This window comes from Herpailurus yagouaroundi, unplaced genomic scaffold (assembly GCF_014898765.1).
Source record: "Herpailurus yagouaroundi ecotype Mexico unplaced genomic scaffold, PumYag 142, whole genome shotgun sequence".
Classification (NCBI taxonomy): Eukaryota; Metazoa; Chordata; class Mammalia; order Carnivora; family Felidae; genus Herpailurus; species Herpailurus yagouaroundi.
The window spans coordinates 39995571-40016195 of NW_024412397.1; the positions used below are offsets into that span (position 1 = coordinate 39995571).

Below are 20625 nucleotides of genomic sequence, written 5' to 3' on the forward strand. Positions count from 1 at the left end.
AGTACTATTTAGCATAATGATATATAATATTAAGAACACAATATTATTACCTATTTTATTAATAATATTATATTACAGTTGGTTATAAGAATTGTTTATAATTTCAGAAATGTTGAATTTTTAAAATGAACATTTTCTTTATTGCTTATGGCAAGATTAGCAGGTGCTAGAGCCTTTCCAGTTCATTGAGGATATGTTTCTTAGAAGAAAAAGAAGCAGGGCTCATGTTTTTGTGGTGTGAAATCCAGAATTCAGAGTCCATAAAATATTAGCTCTTGAAGGTGTTTCTGATATTGTATGTGGAAAGAGGTAGAAAGAGATGACAAAATGCATACATTTCATGTATGAGGGTTCGTACTTCAGATTATTTTGGAGGAGAACTCTATATTAATAAAAATGTTTACTCTTGATTTTGATAAACTTCTGCTCTGGAGATTTTCAGTTTGACAAGATAAAATTGGGATAAGGTGGCATTCTGATTCTTTACCTATTTTTCTCAGGTAGAAATGTTGAAGAGAGTTTTAATCTCCAGACTTAGGGTTTATTGTTACAGTTTGGGACAAAGTTTGTAAAATACCAATGATTGGTTTATGAAACAGTTAATTCAAGACACTGAGGGTTTCCGGACTACCAGCAATTCCTGGACACCATCTAGGATCCTAAAAGGCAACTCAATTCTGACACCATCTCCCTAGAACTAGAGTCAGATCCCACAGGTTAAGAGCTTAGTTGTACAAAATTTCCCTTCCCCCCACCACAGAGGCCAATCCAAAGCCCAGATATCACCTACGCTTCTGACCAACTACTATAGACTGGCAGTTCCGGTGAACCCCCCTCCTTGAGTTTGCTAGAATGACCCACAGAACTCAGAGAAACATTTTCCTTACTGGATTACGGGTTTATTGTAAGAGGATATAACGCAGGAGCAGCCAGGTGGAAGAGATGTATAGAGTAAAGTAGGGCAGATGGTGCCGATCTTCCGTGCCTTCTTTGAGTTTGCACTCTCCTCAAATCTTCATGTGTTCACCAGCCTGGAAGCATTCCATTCCCTCTCCTTTTGGATTTTTATGAAGGCTTCTTTACCTAGGCATGGCTGATTAAATCATTGGCCATTGGCAATTGATTCCCTCCAGCCCCTCTCCCTTTCCTGGAGGTCTGGAACGGGAGTGAAAGTTGTAATTCTCTGATCATGCTCCAACTTTCCAATCATATTATCTCCCATTCTCTTGCTTGTCTTTTCATTTATTGTAATTTTTTTTTTAATTTTTTTTTTCAACGTTTATTTATTTTTGGGACAGAGAGAGACAGAGCATGAACGGGGCAGGGGCAGAGAGAGAGGGAGACACAGAATCGGAAACAGGATCCAGGCTCCGAGCCATCAGCCCAGAGCCTGACGCGGGGCTCGAACTCACGGACCGCGAGATCGTGACCTGACTGAAGTCGGACGCTTAACCGACTGCGCCACCCAGGCGCCCTGTAATTTTTTTTTTTTTGAGGAGCTGAATGTTTTGTTTGGTGAAGTCTAATTTATTTTTTCTTTAATGTTTCTCTCTCTCCATCCTTTCTTCTTTCCTTTCTGCCTCCTGCCTGCTTGCACTTTAAATATATTTTTCTATTATATTCTGGCCTGCATTTTTTTCTTATTAGAATAGTAGCTCTTATTCATATCCTATTACCTTCATAGTCATGTTTTCTGGCTATTTTAAAGACTATTTCTTTATTATTGTTTTTTTCAGCAATTTGACTATGATATTCCCAGATGTAGTTTGTTCTCTTTATATTTTAGTTGTTTGGGATTTGCTGAGATTCTTAGATGTATAAGTCAGTGTTTTTTCATCAAATTTTGAAATAATGTGGCTGTTATTCCACAAATATTTTTCACTCCAAATTTCTTTTTTTTTTTCCAAGAACCTCAACTTCACGTTAGATTGTTTGATTTTTGTCCCACAGTTCTGTTCTTTTCATTCTCCTTTCTGTTCTTTAGAGTAGATATTTTCTATCAATTTGTGTACACATTCACTGAGTCCTTACCATATTCAATTTGTTGCTAAGTCCCACCAATATATTTTTTAATTTAAATTTTCATACTTTTCAGTTATAGAATTTCCATTTGTTTTTTTTCATAGTTTTTATTTTTATGTTGATACTAAATATGTGTTCAGTTGTAAAGACCAGATTTTCCTTGAACATATTTTTTTCTTTACCTTTTAGAGCGTATTTATAATTTACTTTAAAATCTTTGCTATGTACAACTTCTGGGCTATCTTGGGTTCAGTTTCTACTGATTTTTTTTCTAGACTTTTAAAACACATTCTTCTGTTTCTTTGTATGATTTAATAATGGATATTTATGTAGTACATTGTGAAGATTCTGGATTCTGTTATTTTTTTCTGAGGAGAATTGATTCTTTTCTAGTAGACAGCTCAGTTAATCATTTGATTAACTTAAAAGTGGTATATGCTTGGGAATGTCTGTGGCTCAGTCAGTTAAGCACCAATTTTTGATATCTGCTTAGGTCATGATCCCACGGTCATGGGATTGAGCCCCACACTGGGCTCTGTGCTGACAGTGTGGACCCTGCTTGGGATTCTCTCTCTCCCTCTCTCTCTCTCTGTCCTTCCTCTGCCTGCTATGTCTCTCTCTTTCCCTCTCTCTCTCACAATGAATAAATATACATTTAAAAAAAGTGGTATATGCTTGGTTTTCTGCAAAAAATATTCAGGCAATTTCACTCTACACACACACACACACACACACACACACACACACACACACAGTCTAGCCCTTATCTACAGATTCAGAGAGCACTCTCACATGGATTTTTTGGGGTCCTTCTCTGCATGGCTGTGTGTTTTTCAGTTTCCTGCCCTGAAGATTCTGTCTCCACTACCTATGATACTAATCTTTGCCCCTTATCTCAACAGGATTTCCATGTTCTTTTCTTCCCCCAGATCTCTATATTGCAATTGAAAAATTGTCCCTTGGCAGAGAGCATGATTATTGTGGGACTCAACCTTATGAATTTTCCTTTCTCAGGATTCAAAGCCTGGAATTCCTATTTTCCAATGTCTGAAAATAGTTGTCTTGCGTTTTTTTTTTTTTTTTCATACTTGGAAGACTAAATCTATATCAGTTACTCCTTCACAGATAGTAGTAGAAATATTGATTGGTGGGATTGTTGTATGAAGATTTCTTAGGAGAGAACAGAAGCCAGGTTACAGCATGATAACATTTTTCAAAAAGTGATTTATTCTTTCATTTATTTATTCAATAGCTTTTAAGCCACTAAATATAATTTCTCTCCATAAAGAATGCAAAACTTCATGGGAAGATAGATGTGACACAGTTAGAATGCAATGTGTTAAGTTCTAATAAAGAAATAGAAATTATACAGGTAGATCCAAATGTCTGAAAGATTCAAGAATTCCTCATAGGGAAAGGGCAATGTAAGAAGGCTGTTAATATTTGCATAGAAATTGCAATTTACAGAAGAGAACAGGAAGTGAGGGTATTGTGACTGTTGGTATAGAATGCTCATCTGAAAAAATTGCTAGTCAAAGCAAGATTTAGTATAAGATAATAGCTATAGGAAGTAGTCAGACACAGAAATAGACCTGTGATTACTTAAGGGAAGCAAAACTAAATATACTGAAATTGCAGAGTTTTAAAAGACTGAAGGGACTGGTGATAAGTGAACACTGAACAGGGCCATTTATATATTAAAAGTGGTTCGGGGTTGCTGGGTGGCTCAGTCTGTTAAGCGTCCGACTTTGGCTCAGGTCATGATCTCACAGTTTGTGAGTTCGAGCCCTGCATTGGGCTCTGTGCTGACAGTCAGACCCTGGAGCCTGTTTCAGGTTCTGTGTCTCCCTGTCTCTCAGCCCCTCCCATACTCATGCTCTGTCTCTCTCTGTCTCTCAATAATAAATAAATGTTAAAAAAAATGAAAAAAAATAAAAAGAAAGTGGTTAGAGTAGATGCAGTCTTTAGTCATCTCCAACTCTGAGAGTCTATGCATACTATTTTATATATTCAGTGATAAATGTCTTCTACATTGTAAGGTTCAATAAAAAGAAAGTAATTCTAAAGTCAGAGAAAGGTTCCCTATACCCCGATTCCTCCTCTATGTAACAAAAACTAAAGGGAACTTTGTGTCTATAAAAAAAAAAAAAAAATTAAAGGTACTTTCTGTTAATCACACAGAGGCTTTCCAAGGAGGAGAAGTTATTTCTAAACTTGAGAACACTGACTTTTTCTACATCTGGGAAAGAAAAGATGTTAAAAGGGATAACAGAATGTGAAAAGCAAATCAGTGTTTCGATAAGTTTTCTCCTGAGTGCTGAGTTCAGATAAAGGGACAATACAGTAATTCGGGTAATGGACATAAAGGAACCACATATTAAAAGCAGGAGAGAAGGGAGGATGGGTTGGGTGAATAAATTTTGAAAGGATCACATTCACTGCAAAGAGAGTTGGCAGTTTATGAACACTGCATTTTATTTCATTTGCCCATAAAATCAACCAGTCTGTATTTTTTTAAATGGGAGTTTCATGTTATAGAGCCAACAAACCTCAACTGTAGCCTAGATCCAGGAAGATCTTACTTACCTCTTAGGCATTGGTTCTGAGTAAGGGAGTTAAAGTTGGGCAGATGTTTAGAGAGGTTATAAGTCTTGCCTGAGCTTGTCTTTAAACACTCACCCTGACAATTTGTGCACAGGCTTTGCGAGGAGTTCTATCAGTATGTTTGACTAAAATCATTAATTAGCTGTATCATGGAATTTAAGGTGAAAAAGATTTTGTACAACACCCTACCAACCCATTCATTTATTAAGTCAGAAATCTGAGATTAGAGACTGGATAGCTTTAACTTAAGCACAGTTAGTTATCATTCCAGTCAAAAAAAGAATGAACATGGGCACCTAGTGTAGTGATCTAGGGTGTCTCTAAATTGAAAAGAAATGTAAAGGAAAGTTGTAACTTGTATTATGCCTGTATTAGAATAAAAACAGTGATAATAACTCGTGGATTCTGGGTTTACATTGTGCTACTCAAGATGCCATGTCTTTTACAGACTTTTATTGCAAATTTTAACTTCATCGTATTTCTTCACTTTACTGTATGCAAAATGTTAATCCCAAACCATAGGGGTGTAATGGAAATTAATTAGTATTCACATAATAGGGTGAGAGTGGTACATACAAAAAAAATGTTAAATGAGTCATTGCCATCCTTGTTTTCTCCACATTTAATGAAGCAAAACAAATGTTTTGAGTCTAAGGACAACTGCCTGGTTGTTAAATGTGTATTAAAACTTTATTTCTAGAGGGAAGGGCAACATGCCCTTATCAAGATATTTGGATAGGAGATCAATATGTAATTTTCACCAGCTTGTTCTTTAGCCCTATGACTGTTACGGAGATGAAAATATATATCTGTGTATGAACTATAGATGAGAGATGGAATATAACACACGAAATGTTCATAGCAAGTATATGTGTTGAGTATAGTCAAAGCAAACTAAGCTACATTGGAATATCAGCACTGATACCTTGAAGGAACAAGCAAAATTCAAAAATGAGTAATATGTGAAACATTTGAGATGCCCTGAAATATATTTTTAGGACTGCTTCGCTTTTTTTGCCACCTTTGTAAAAATATAAGAACAACCTTAAAGTATGGCTTATACTCCAAAGCCAAGGAGATATAGTTCAAATTTCAGTTCTCCCACCTACCAGTTCTGTGGAAACGGACACATTATATAATTTCTCTAAGCCTTTGTTTCCTCACCTATGAAATCGAGATAATCCATTTCATAAGATTGTGGTGAAGATTAAATAAAATATGGAATCAAAAGTACTTAGCATAGTTTCATGTTTGGCATATATTTTTAGTTCTCAAAAAATGTTAGTGTGCATATATGTGTGTATATATACGTATACACGTATATGTGTTTATACATATATGTAACATATGGGATAGTGTAAACATTTGTAAATGAAACAGGTATGCTGTTTTCACGGACATTATGTTTTTGGAGGAGATGTTATTTAAAAGATATTTAAAACATTGCTGTTTAAATGAAGATATTTACTCTCTGAGTTGGCATGGAAACAAAAAGCACAGTCTGGAGGCAACGGCATAACTTCTGTGTTCTTCAAGGTCAGCCGAAATGAGGACATCACACTGTTCTCACTGAGGCACCGAGCCTATTTTGTGTCTTGCATTTAAGATCAGTGACTTGCAGCTATCATCCAGCCCAATAGAGTCCTTAGAGGCAAAAGGACTGCAAGTAAGCACTTTGGTGGAGTTTCATGGACAACTTTGCTGTGCTTCTGCAACCTTCAGTCGACTCGGGACATGCCAGGATTAGAATCACTGAGGCACATCCGACTGAGTGGATTTTATGATGAGTACAACTTGAATGCTATAGTGGGAACATCAATCACTCTTTGCATGAGACTCCAATTTTCAGAAATGGAAGGTAGAAAATGAGGTTATTATAAGGATGAAGGGGACCTGCTTTTATTTTTTTTCAGCAAGAGAAACTCATGCTGGATTTAAAGAACTTCTTCAATGCATGAATGGTTGGATATTATTTACACTGGGAGATGTGGACTCTCTTTGAAGGGAGAATTTGAAATATATTTCAAAGGCATTTTTTAAGTGATTCAGGAACTATTTAGAAACTACTGGATTAACTGTTTTTTTGCCTTTTTTCTTTAGTTTTTTTTTTAATGTTTAGTTCATGATGTTATAAAATATTTTATATAATTACATATAATTAATATCACCTAGTATCATACCATTCTATAATTTTCTGAACTCTTTGTCAATGTGTTTATTAAAGAAATTTAAAAAGTGTTAGTATTAATAAAGCAGAATATTTTTTGCATATTCTGAATATCACAGTTTACTATTTTGTATGTAACTATTAACTAATTTCTGTCTGCTTTATCTTTAAGGGGTGAATGAAGGCATTTACTTTAGTTACCCATGTCGACGTCAAAGCTGTGCTTTAGTAAACATCCCAGCACCATGTGTCAACAAAATGATTTCACACATTGAAAATGTGGAATCTAAAATACAAGAGCATTTGAAACGGGTAAGATTTAAAATGCTAACATTTTTTGGAAGCTTGATAGAACCTGTAAGAGTTGTTACTCATCCCAGGGAGTTATTTTTTTTTAATGATACTTGGAATATTTTATAGAATCTTTGCTTAGTTGTATAATTTACTAATCTAGACATGTTTTTGATAGTCTCACTTCAGAAGGGTGAAACGACCTTATTAAATAGATTTTTTTTTCCCCTACCTGTTTGTTCGTTATCCGGAGGCAATCATGCTAAGTAGTAATTTCCATAAGCCAACTTGACTAGTAAATTAAATAGTATTTACATCATTTTTAGGGACACTAAAGTGATTAGATGATTAGATGAGTAAATTGATGTGTGAAAGGACGCTGTGCCCTTCTTAATGAGTTATTTTGTTCTAAAGAAATAAAGAAATACTTAATAGGTCTGTTGAAAGAGAATGTAATGATTCTGTCTTTTTAACCTGTTTGCCTTTATTATTCTGAAGGGAGTTCAATCCTGAAAACACTGTAACTTCTGGTTATTTTCAAAAGATGGCAAGAATGATAAAAACCTTCCCATACCTTTCATTAAGATTATTCTGTGCAAACACTGCACAAATAGATTGTGCAAACAAGAGGATAGGTTTGTGCTGTATCTCTTCCCTCACCACTGTTGTTGGATATGGCTCTGAGAAAGTTCTGATGGACCAGTCTTCATGCTTGATGTAGGGTGTTGTCTTCTTCAAGAAGCATACGAGTGTAGTCCTTAAAATTGCAGGACATTTCTTCTCAACATTTTTACCACTTGAAAATATTTTATCCAATAAAAGTTGTCAGCTGATTGTACCCTTGGGAGGAGTTTAACATTATTCAGTTTTATTCATTCATTGCCTATAGTCCCAGGCACTGTCTTTACCTGTCTAGTTCTGGGGGAGCAACAGGGCTCACCCCTTTACCAGTTTCCAAGGGATTATGTGTGCAGAGGGCAAAATAACGCAGAGAAACAACTTGGTGATCCCAGCTGGGACCTCCACCCCAAATTCCATTGCAATCCCCAACGTGAAGGGCAAAAAATAAGTCCTATTTTGAGTTGCAGATTATGTGATTCCTCTGGATTTGGGGGTTAAGAGTCAAAGCAGGTAACTGGTTAATTATGTCTCCAACATTACCCAAACTTCATGTTTTATTACTCCAATTGTTGGGGGAAAAAATGGCCCAATGATGAAGACAGGCTGGTTCATGAAGGATCTGCCAGCCAGCAAAAGAGAAAGGGGTGTTTTGCCCAAATAAGTACATTTCTTCTGCTAAGGCCTGCAAATCTGAAAGTATGGCTCAAATAACATTCTTGGCTTTGTTCAATTCACAGTGACATTTCTTCCCATTGAAATTGGGTTTTTCTTGGGACTGTAAGGAGTACATTTATGCTGGGATTGGGTTGGGGTCAAGGACAGAGAAAAAGAAAGTGATGCTCTCTCTAGGCCTGCAGTTCATCTTCTTTTAATTACACCATTTTCACATTTGCCTAACTTATCGATTGTGTTTCTCTATAAAGTGCTTGATTTTTAAAACAGCTTTATTGAGATAATTTACATATCATAAAGTTTGTCATTTAAAGTGTACACTTCAGCATTTTTTAGTGTATTTACAGAGTTGTGCAACCATTACCATAATCACAAAAGACCACATATTGTATGATCCCGTTAATGTGGAAAATCCAAAATAGGCCAGTCTATAGAGGCAGCAGATTAGTTTTCTAGGGCTGGGGGCTACTGCTGATGGTTGTGGGGTTTCTTATGGAAACAGTGCTTGTTTGCTTTTAATCAGAAACATCTTAATCTTTTATTAGATAAAGCTCTATAGATAATTATAAAGCCATCATCTATTTTGGGTATGGACTACATTAAGTGAGTGAAAAGATCAATCTTTTTTTAAATTAAAAAAAATTTTTTTTTTTAATTTTGAGAGAAAGATAGAAAGCAAGCAGGGGAGGGGCAGAGAGAGAAGAGAGACAGAATCCCATGCAGGCTCCGCCCTGTCAGTGTAGAGCCAGATGTGGGCTTGAACCCATGCACTGTGATATCATGACCTGAGCCAAAATCAAGAGGTGGACAGTCAATCGACTGAGCTACCCAGGTGCCCTAAGGTCAGTCTTCTTTGGATCAACCATTATAGTTTGTTTGCACACTGAATCGCAGTGGTTTCCGTTATAGTCAGAATGAATGCTGTAGAGCCTGTGATTAGCAGAGATGAATCTGCCATAAGTCTGTCCATGCATTCCTAATAGTTTAATTGCAATTCTGAATTTTGAAAAGAAAATTCTTCCAAGTAGAGTTACTGTCAACCTTTTCTCTATATTTTATTTTTGCAAAGAATGAGAAAACATGGCAATATGATAGAAGTAATTACCTGGATAACTTCCCATACAAGTACTAGATTTTGTTTTATTTTTTTTCCACTGTCTTTTTCTAGATGACCTAGACTAGAGATAGCTTTATTTACTTTGGAGTCATTTCTACTGAACTGAAAATTTTTTCTTCATTTGATCAATACAAATCATTAAAATGTTACCATGATTTGAAAGAACGGAATAGAAAGTATTTAGAAATCATTCTTTAAAATATAAAGAATGTGTTATACAAAAATGATAACATTATTAGCAGTAAAAGTGGTGTAATGGTAATACTAAGTGCTTACTATATATCATAGGCCGTATTAAACACTTAATATGTATGATTTCATTGAAACCTTACAAAAAACTTGTGAGGTAGAAACTGCCATTATCCCCAGTTACAGGTGGGGAAACAGATTCCGGAGATAACGACTTCCCCCAAGATCACACAGTCAGTGTCAGAGTTAGCATCCAGGCAGGTGTGTCTGAGATCTAAGAACATCCTATTCTCCCCCGTACTGAAAGTATCCCTGAAAGTAGGTCAGCTATGAGGATCAAAAAAATATGAATGATGAAATGCCTACAATTCCAGTTAGAAAATTTTGCTGTGCTTATGCCATTTCACATGTGTTTTTGAATTCTGAAAAATAATATTTAATCATCTGATCCTACTGACTAAATCTCTAATACTTTGAGTCCTCTTGTTCTGTTAATTCTATTTCATTTGAAACTTAAGGACACTTCAAATCCTAAAGTATTCACTATTTGCCATTCTATCATTCCCGTTTTCCATTATTTACTTTCTTGACTAATGTATTCATCTCTTAAAACACTCACTAATTGGTATATCTGGTTCTTTACTTTTTTATCTTACCATCCTTCTAGTCTGACAGAATTCTGCAAGCCTGATGAGTTCCCTCTCATGATCTGCCATCTCCATTCCTACACCCCAGGCTGCTGAATAGTGCCAGAAAACATTACACAGAAATCCCAATTTGAGATGTTACACATTCATGGTGTCCAACCTCAGTGGGGCCTTTAGCAGTGCTCTGAAATTATTCTGTTTGTTAACCAGAACTTTCTCTAGTATTTTCCAGTGGCTATTCCCGTCCTCTCTTTGGTTCAGGTCTCCAAATCCTCTAATTCATTATTCATTCATCTCTTACTTTACGAAGAAAATAGGAGGTATGACAATAGAAATGCTTCAAACTCTTGTTATCCCACAACATTCTTGAATTCCACAAATATTCCTTTTGTCCTTCCATGGGAAATCTCTTTCCTCCTCAGTAGCTACTCCCCTCATCTGCATTCCATCTTTTTCAAGGATCTTGTTCCATCAGGTGTTCACATCTCTCTTCCAAATTTACTTTTTTTTTCCCTAACTCACTCCTATCAATATTTAAAATATTGATGTTTCTCTTGTTTTCAAGAAAATATTTTTTATCCCATACACCTTTAAACATATCTTTTTCTCTTTCTTCATGTTTTACCTAACTATCATCTGAAAAGGATTGCATAAATTAAACATTTGTTTCCTACAAATTACTCACTTTTTCATCGGAATCTGGATTTGGTTTTTATTGTTTTAATGAAAATACCTTCAGAAAAGTAAACATTTTTTTTTCTATCTATTGGTATACACATACACACACATTCTCTCTCTGTCTCTGTCTCTCTCTCAAACTTTGTGGCTAGAACAAGCATTTATTTTGTTACCGTTGAGCAATTTGTTCTAGGCTCAGCTGGACAATTTTGCTAGTTCTTGCCTGGGGCCAGTTATGTGGATGTAAACACCTGCTAACTCAACTGGAAATAGTGACTAAGAGGGCCTCACACCCATGTCTGGGACAGTGTTCTAGGAGGACAGATCTCAGTGGGCAAAAGCTTAAACTATTTGCGTGTGTTATGATTGTTCAAGTCCCACTGGCCAAAGCAAAGCACATAATCAATCCCTTTGTTAATGCAGTAGAATATTAGACAAGATGTGGATGACATGAGAAATGAATTTGTGGGGACAATTTACGTAGCAGTCAATCTGTTGGTCCATTGACATCATGGTCCACAACCCATCCAATTGCAGACTGTAATCACCAACCCCCCAAAAGTTTCATTCCATGATGGTATCATGCAGAGGTCCATGATTATATGTTCCACAACAGATATGATGTGGATGATGTTCTCTGGGTGCAGCTTCTTTTGGTCTAGAGATCTGTGAATTAAAATGATGTTAAATACTGCTCCTGCACACTTAGCAAACAGTGGTGAAGCAGGGACAAAATTGTCACAATGAACAGTGTTACTCAAAAGGAGAGAAATGAAAGACATAACTTTCACTGATGCCTGTAATTCTGAAATTTATGAGGGCACATGGTGTTAGGTCTGTCACCTCTGAGTCTAAACAATGCTGCCAAGACCCAGTTCTGCTTCCTGGGGATAGTTTCCTAATTTGTGGTTCTCTTTGTCTCTTTGAATTACTCTCTGAGCTCTTGGTTCTGAGAGATATTTGGAATTCCGTAAGAAGTAGACCTGAGTAACTATCTGAAACTTTTTTCCTGTATTAGTTCAGGCTGCCATAAAAAATACCACAGGCTGGAAGAATTAAACAACAGAAGTTTATTTTCTCACAGTGCTGGAGGCTAGAAGTCCAAAATCAAGGTGTTGTCACAGTTGGTTTCTATTGAGGATTTCTTCCTGGCTTGTAAACAGCCTCCTTCACACTGTGTTCTTACATGGCCTTTCTTCTGTGCCCACATGTTGAGAGAGAGTGAGCTCTGGTGGGTTATTATTTTTTTTTTTTGTCTTCTAATAAGAATACTAGTTTTATTGGATTAAGATTCCATTCTATGACATCTTTTAACTTTAACTATCTCCTTAAAGGCCCTATCTTCAAATATAGTCACATTGGAGATTAGGGCTCCAACATATGAATTTTAGTAGAACACTTTTGTTCATAACACTGATATAAATTGGAAGTTTCTCTGCATTTTTAATCTTTTGTATTTTAGTCCTAAATGTTACCATTCCCATAAGAACTTTGGGGCTTCATAATTAATCTGATGGGGTTCAAACCTCATAACTCAAAAGCCATGGTCATATTTTTTGCTTTAGTATTATTTCCTTTCATTTAATTAAGTAATTTTTATGTCTTCTAAATAGTATTGTTTTATTAAACTTCATTTTAAAACAGTTTAAGACTACAGAAAGATAGGGAAGATAATATAGAGATTTCATGTATACTCTGGACCATGTTTTCCCTAGCTTAATATCTTACATTAGAATAGTACATTTATTATAATTAATGAATCAATATTGATACATTATTATTAACTAAAGCCCATACTTTGTTCCAGTTAAAATTTTTTTTTATTTGAGACACAGTTCACGTACCGTAAAATTAACCATTTTATTATTTAAAAAAAAAAAAAATTTTTTTTTTTCAAACGTTTATTTATTTTTGGGACAGAGAGAGACAGAGCATGAATGGGGGAGGGGCAGAGAGAGAGGGAGACACAGAATCGGAAACAGGCTCCAGGCTCCGAGCCATCAGCCCAGAGCCTGATGCGGGGCTCGAACTCCTGGACCGCGAGATCGTGACCTGGCTGAAGTCGGACGCTTAACCGACTGCGCCACCCAGGCGCCCCTAAAATTAACCATTTTAAAGTGAACAACTCAGTGGCATATAATATATTCACAATGTTGTACAGTCACCACTTCTATCTAGTCCCAGAACATTTTCACCACCCCATTCGCATTAAGGATTTAATATCTGTTCACCTCTACCCTGGTGTGGCAACCACAATCTACTTTCTATTTCTATGGATTTACGTATTCTGAATTTTTTTTATATAAATTAAATCATGCAATATGATCTTTTTTTGTCTGGCTCCTCTTACTTAGCATAATATTTTGAAGTTCATCCACATTGCACCATGTATCAGTACTTTATTACTTTTTATGGCTGAGCAATATTCCATTATATGTATATACCACTATGTTTAACTGTTCATCTGTTGGTGGGCCTTTGGATTGTTTCCACCTTTTGTCTATTGTAAATACCTTTTTTTCAGTTCTTTTGGTTCTTTTCAGTTCTTTTTTCAGTTCCACCTAGGGGTGGAATTGCTTTATCAAATGGAATGGTAATTCTATGTTTAACTTATTGAGGAACTACCAAACCATTTTTCATAACTGAACAATTTTGTTGTTGAGTTGTAAAATTTCTTTATATATTTGGATCCTGGACCCTAATCAAATATATGATTTTTAAGCATTTACCCCCATTATATAGGTTGTGTTTCACTTTCTTGATAATGTCCCTTGATGTGCAAAAGTTTTTAATTTTGATAAATTTCAGTTTATCCTTTTGTCGTTATTCTTTATGCTTTTACTGTCATATTTAAGAATTCATTGCAACATCCCAGGTCATGAAGATTTACCTCTTTGTTTTCTTGTACGAGTTTTATGGTTTTAGCACTTACATTTAAGCCTTTGATATATTTTGCACATAGGAGGCATGTATATTCTTGGGGTGAAAGGTAAGAAAATGGAGGATTAAAATGGCTCCCCTCATCCTTTACACCCCCTTCCATTAACAGCCAATCCCTACTCTCCCAGCCTTTAAGCATAGACTGGATTTGGGTTGAACAACAGACGTGTCAGAAGAAATATCAGACAACTTCTAAGCAAAGTCTCTTGTCGAGAGGCCTTGAAGCCTCTGCTGTCACTCTCTTGCTCCCATAAGCTTCCCATGTAAATAGGCTTAATTAATATAGCCTCCTTGAGGATGAATGACCAAGTAGAGAGAGGCACCCATTGTGCAGTCAGCAGAAACCACCAGACTTGTGAGTGAGGCTGTCTAGAACTACCTATCCTAGTCAAGCTGTCAGATGACTAATGAGTTTGTGCTCACATTGGTTGCCTTCAGACAAGACCAAGAACCCATCCTGCTACACCCAGTTTACATGGTGACTCATAATTATGAGCAAATAAAATGGGGATTGTTTTTAGCCACTAAGTTTAAGAGTGGTTTATTATGCAGGAATAATTGATACATTGTTGAATATAACATTGAAATTACACATATACATTTAGATCACAAATAAGTAACTAAATAAAATGGAAAACTCCACTCTGTATAGTGTTGGAAATGAAAGTTTTGTTCACCTTCACCTGTTGGAAAAATACTTTTCCTGTGTTGTTGGGGTGTTTTGTTTTGTTTTGCTAACTTGACCGTCAACAGGCTTTCTTCCCACTTTGGTGGATACTTTAGCCAGTTTTTATGGCTCTCTCCATGTTTACTTCCTCTGTCCATGTTGGAAATACTGGTGCTCCCGAACTATGTCCCCTTCTGACTCTATTCTCCTCGTGGGTGATCCCATTTGAATTGATATTATTTATACATTGTATTCTTAGATTAAATTGGGATTTCCAGCTCAAATTTTTCTTTTTTTTCTAGGTGCCCATTGAACACCTTTTTATATATGTCATTGGAGCCTCTCAAATTTGAAACATACAAAATTGAACTAGTAATTTCTTCTTTCTTCTGTGCTCCTAGGTTCAGTTAATGGCACCTGTTATTCACCCAGGACCATAAGTCAGGAGGTTGATTAATTATATTGACTACTCACCTTTCCTCACCCTTTATATACAGTCAGTGATTTGTTTTGATTCCACCTCTGGAATGTATCTCAAATCCAAACAATTCTATCTATACTATAGTATCTTCATTCGGACCACTCTCATTTTTGCCTGGATACTAGAAGAGTCATTTCAGTCAATTAATAATGATTAATTCCTATTCCTGGGCATAACATCAAAGTCCCTTTATAAAATAATATTTACTCTTAAGCTTCATGTCCCTTCATATATTCTGTTCTAGCTTTGATGAACTCTAATCTCTGGGCCTTAACCTATGAAATTTCTGTTATCTCTGTTTTGCCCTCTTACTCCCACAAAACCATCTTTGCTCTCCACAGCTTAGGATAACTGTCTTCCCTTGAAATCTCATAAGACATTTTACTGCCCACTACTGTGACAATTAACACATTGTGTTTTAGTTGTTACTTTATGTTTCTCTCCTACAGAATTGTAAAATTTTGGAAGTTAGAGTCTATATGTAAGTCATCAGTCACAATAGTGCTACCATTACTTGGCACATTATAGGCATTAACTAAATGCCTTTTTTTGTCAAATTTATTTATATATTTATTTTATATAATTTTTTAATTTACATTGTAAGTCAACATATAGTGTAATAATTGGTTTTAGGAGTACAATTTAGTGATTTGTCACTAACATGCAACACCCAGTTCTCATTACAAGTGCCTTCCTTAATACCCATCACCCATTTAGCGTATCCCCTGCCTACCTCCCCTCCAGGGACCCTCAGTTTGTTCTCTATAGTTGACAGTCTATTATGGTTTGCCTCTCTCTCTCTCTTTTTTTCCCCCATCCCCTGTGTTCATCTGTTTTGTTTCTTAAATTCCACATAGGAGTGAAATCATGTGGTATTTATTTTTCTCTGACTTATTTTACGTAGCATAATACACTCTAGCTCCATCAATGTCATAGCAAATGGCAAAATTTCATTATTTTTGATGGATGAGTGATATTCCATTGTATCTATATACCACAACTTCTTTATCCATTCATCATCAGTTGATGGACATTTGGGCTCTTTGCATAATTTGGCTATTGTTGATAAGTAAATCAGGGTGCATGTGCCTCTTTAAATCAGTATGTTAGTATCCTTTGGGAAATCCTGGTAGTGGAATTGCTGGGTCGTGGGGTAGTTCTATTCTTAACTTTTGAGGAATCTCCATACTGTTTTCCAAAGTCAGTGTACAAAGTTTCATTCCCATCAACAGAGTAAGAGGGTTCCCCTTTCTCCACATCCTAACCCTTGTTATTCCCATGTTGTTACTTTCAGCCATTTGGATAGGTGTGAGATGGTATCTCATCATGGTTTTGATTTGTTTTTCCCTGCTGATGAGTAATGCTGAGCATCTTTTCATGTGTCTGTTAGTCATCTCGATGTCTTCTTTGGAGAAATCTCTTCTCATGTCTTCTGCCCATTTCTTAACTGGATTATTTGTTTTTTTGGGGTGTTGAGTTTGATAAGTTCATTATAGGTTTTGGACACTAACCCTTTATCACATGTCGTTTGCACATTCTCCCATTCCGTAGGTTGCCTTTTAGTTTTGTTGATTGTTTCCTTCTCTGTGCAAAAGCTTTTTATCTTAATGAAGTCCCAGTTGTTAATTTTTGCTTTTGTTTCTCTTGCGTCCAAAGATATGTCCAGTAAGAAGTTGCTATGGTCGAAGTCAAAGAGGTTGCTACCTGCATTCTTCTCTAGGATTTTGATGGTTTCCTGTCTCACATTTGGTCTTCTATCCACTTTGAATTTATTTTTGTATATGCTGTAAGAAAATGGTCCAGCCTCATTCTCCTGCATGTTGCTATCCAGTTTTCTCAACACCATTTGTTGAAGAGACTGTCTTTTTTCCATTGGATACTCTTTCCTGCTTTGTTGAAAATTAGTTCACCCACAGTTGTGGAACCATTTCTGGGTTTTCTATTCTGTTTCATTGTTCTATGTGTCTGTTTTGTCCTAGTACCATACTATCTTGATGACTACAGCTTTGTAGTATACCCTGAAGTCAGGGATTGTGATGCCTCCAGCTTTATTTTCTACAAGATTGCTTTGGCTGTTCAGGTCTTTTCTGGTTCCATACAAATTTTAGGACTGCATTTCTAGCTGTGTGAAAATGCTGATGGTATTTTGATAGGGATGGTATTTTGATAGGGATGGCATTAAATGTGTAGATTACTTTGGGCAGTATAGACATTTTAATGATATTTGTTCTTTTAATCCATGAGCGTGAAATGTTTTTCCATTTCTTTGTGTACTCTTCAATTTCTTTCATCAGTGTTCTATACTTTTCAGAGTACAGATCTTTTACCTCTTTGGTTGGATTTATTCTTATGTGTCTTTTGGTTTTTGTTGCAACTGTAAATAGGATTGATTCCTTGATTTCTTTTTCTGCTGCTGTGCTATCGGTGTGTAAACATGGCACAGATTTCTGTATGTTGAATTTGTGTCCGGTGACTTTGCTGAATTTATGTGTCAGTTCTTTAAATAAATACGCTTTAATGAATGGGCTCAGTAATAATTTTTAAAATTATTTCAAATTTTGCATGAAGCTGCTTTTTAAAACATGGGGAGGATGTACTTGTTCTTTTAAAAAAAACTTTGACGGGGCGCCTGGGTGGCGCAGTCGGTTAAGCGTCCGACTTCAGCCAGGTCACGATCTCGCGGTCCGTGAGTTCGAGCCCCGCGTCAGGCTCTGGGCTGATGGCTCGGAGCCTGGAGCCTGTTTCCGATTCTGTGTCTCCCTCTCTCTCTGCCCCTCCCCCATTCATGCTCTGTCTCTCTCTGTCCCAAAAATAAATAAACGTTGAAAAAAAAAATTTAAAAAAAACTTTGAATTTGGCATATTGTTTGATAAACATTGCCTATGTTTTCAAGCAGATTTGAACCTTTGTGTAGGTTGACTATAGGAAACTCCAAATTGATTGCAGATTCAATGGTATGAGTATTTGTTCCAGATGAAAGTTGGTCACAGTTGTGGGAGATAGTATTCAGTATTAGAATTTCACATCTACAAATATTTTATAATAAAAAGGAGATTCCCACCATAAAGTTATTTTTCTTAATTTTTAGAATGGAAAATAGAATTGTATATGAATACCTTGTCTTAAAAAGTAAATAGCATTTAAATGTGACAATTTAAATATTTAAATTTAAATATATAAATTTAATTTATATATTTAACTTAAATATATAAATTATAATTTGTATTTATTTATATTTATATTTATTTCATATGTAATATACATTTTAATATATATTTAAATATACATATTTAATATATATAAATATATAATATAAATATATATATAATTTATATAATATAAAATATATAAATATAATTTAAATATATAAAACATTTGGGAATACTTTTTAATAGAAGTATGAAGTTAAATAACCAGGTCATTTAGAATGTTACACATATCAAGCAGAAGTTTGTGAGCAATGTAGTTTAGAGCTAAAGGCAAATAAAGTTTTTGATTTCCCCGTAATGTGTTAATTTTTAAAAGTGTGTCCAATGTGATATTTTTAGTACTCTCCCACTTTTGTTTCTCTTGCTTTTTGAAAGAGAAAGAAATAAAAAAATGTACGGAATTTTGTGGTTAGTTGGGTAAAATTGGTTAACTGCGAATTATAATGTGTTTCTAAATATCTAAAACATTTATGGCAGTAAGTGAACTTCTAAGCTTAATTTTAACAGAATTTTATTAAAAATAATTTAGCAATTTCAAGCAGTTTCTAAAACTTTCATAAATATTTCAGATAAGTAATTATGAATATAAAACTCCAAAGTTTTCTGTGGTATTGTAGGCCTTCCCTTTGTTAACCATTGTTATCAATGTTATTTGAATACTAGGTATGTCAAGTTTTGCCTTCTCATATCGGATCAAAGACTGATTAAAATAGTTTTTCTTTATTGCTTCATCACTTAACGTCTACAAAAATGTTGCTATGGCAAGGTTTTGATAGATGATCCTAAAATGTTTATACCAAATTTAACTCTATTTTGAAAAATGTAGGTAACCTATCTTTATCATTATAAAATACATCATGTTCTGTTGTGCTACAAAAAGGATTAAACCCATAGTATTAAGCATTGCATACTTGTTGAGGAATTTAACATTTTTGGTTAATTATGTCACAATTATTAAAGAGCCTCTTAACCAATTTCTTTCTGACTTTCTTGTGATACTTCAAATGGTTTCTCAGGACTATTATATAAATCAGCCTGTTGGTAGGTTTCTGCAGTATGCAGGACTGTGAGTTACCAGTTAAACTGAGGGATAATTATTTTCCTAATTATTGATTAGTTTAAGGTCTAATAATACACTCATTGAATGCTCATTCTCTTCTCTGTACATTTATCATTTGCCATTGTCTTTTGGGTTTATTTGGATTTTCTTACTGACCTGTATGAACAAGTTGCTATCTTTAATTTTTTATATATGTTTTAAACTTACTCTCTCAGTTTGACCTGTCTTTTTACTTTATGATATCTTTTAGTTAAAATAAGTTTTTAATTTTAATACACTTACATCTTTCATTTTCCCTTTAAGTGCTTTGCATATTGTTTAAGAACTCTCTCCATAGTGCAGTCATGAAAATTTTTCTTTTATTTCTTCTAAAATTTTAAGGTGTTTTTTTGCTTGAGATTTAATTGTTAAACAACGTGAAATTGTGTTTTTGTGTATGTGCAGATACAAAGAATGGAAAGGTAGTTATTTTCATTTGTAAAAATAGAGAAAATTATTTTTCTCAACATCAGTTTTTTGCAAAATCCAGTCATTTCTTAGAAATCAGTCATATTCTATCTATCATATCAAGTGTTCATATATGATTATATCTATTTCTGACTCCCATCATTCCACTGGTTAATTTTATCTCTATTATAGTACCTCATTTTACTAAATATGCTTCATAATATGGTTTTTTAAAGTCTATTTATTTTGAGAGAAAGAGAGTGCATGAGTGTGTAGGAAGGGATAGAGAGAGAGGGAGAGAGAGAATCCCAAGCAGATGGGACTCCATCTCACCAATTGTGAGATCATGACCTGAGCCAAAATCAAGAGTGGGACGCTAAACCTACTGAGCCATCTAGACATCCCCATAATATATTAAAAAAATTTTTTTAACGTGTATTTATTATTGAGAGACAGTGAGACACAGAGCATGAGTAGGGGAGGGGCCGAGAGACGGAGAAAGAATCTGAAGCAGGCTCCAGGCTCTGAGCCATCAGCACAGAGCCGGACGCAGGGCTCGAACTCACAAACCGCGAGATCATGACCTGAGCTGAAGTTGGCCGCTCAACCGACTGAGCCACCCAGGCGCCTGCCCCTCCATAATATGTTTTAATATTTGGTATGGTAGTTCCCTCTTTTTTCCTTTCTTATACTTCTTTGGCTGTTCTTAGTACATATAGATTTCAGAATAAGCTTGTCATATTACATGCTAAAGCCATTGGGATTTCAAACAACTGCATTCATCAGTTTTTTTTATTATGTAGATGAATTTAG

The 20625-nt window shown here is 35.3% G+C and overlaps 1 protein-coding gene across 1 annotated transcript in view; it reads left to right on the plus strand.

Annotated features, from left to right (window-relative positions):
* The window catches only part of CCDC178 (coiled-coil domain containing 178), a 435616-nt gene that overhangs the window by 48374 nt on the left and 366617 nt on the right, over nucleotides 1-20625 (plus strand). The window contains exon 4 of the mRNA XM_040478494.1: nucleotides 6966-7105. Within this exon, the coding sequence (XP_040334428.1) occupies nucleotides 6966-7105 (140 nt within the window). The remainder of the gene's footprint in view (nucleotides 1-6965; nucleotides 7106-20625) is intronic.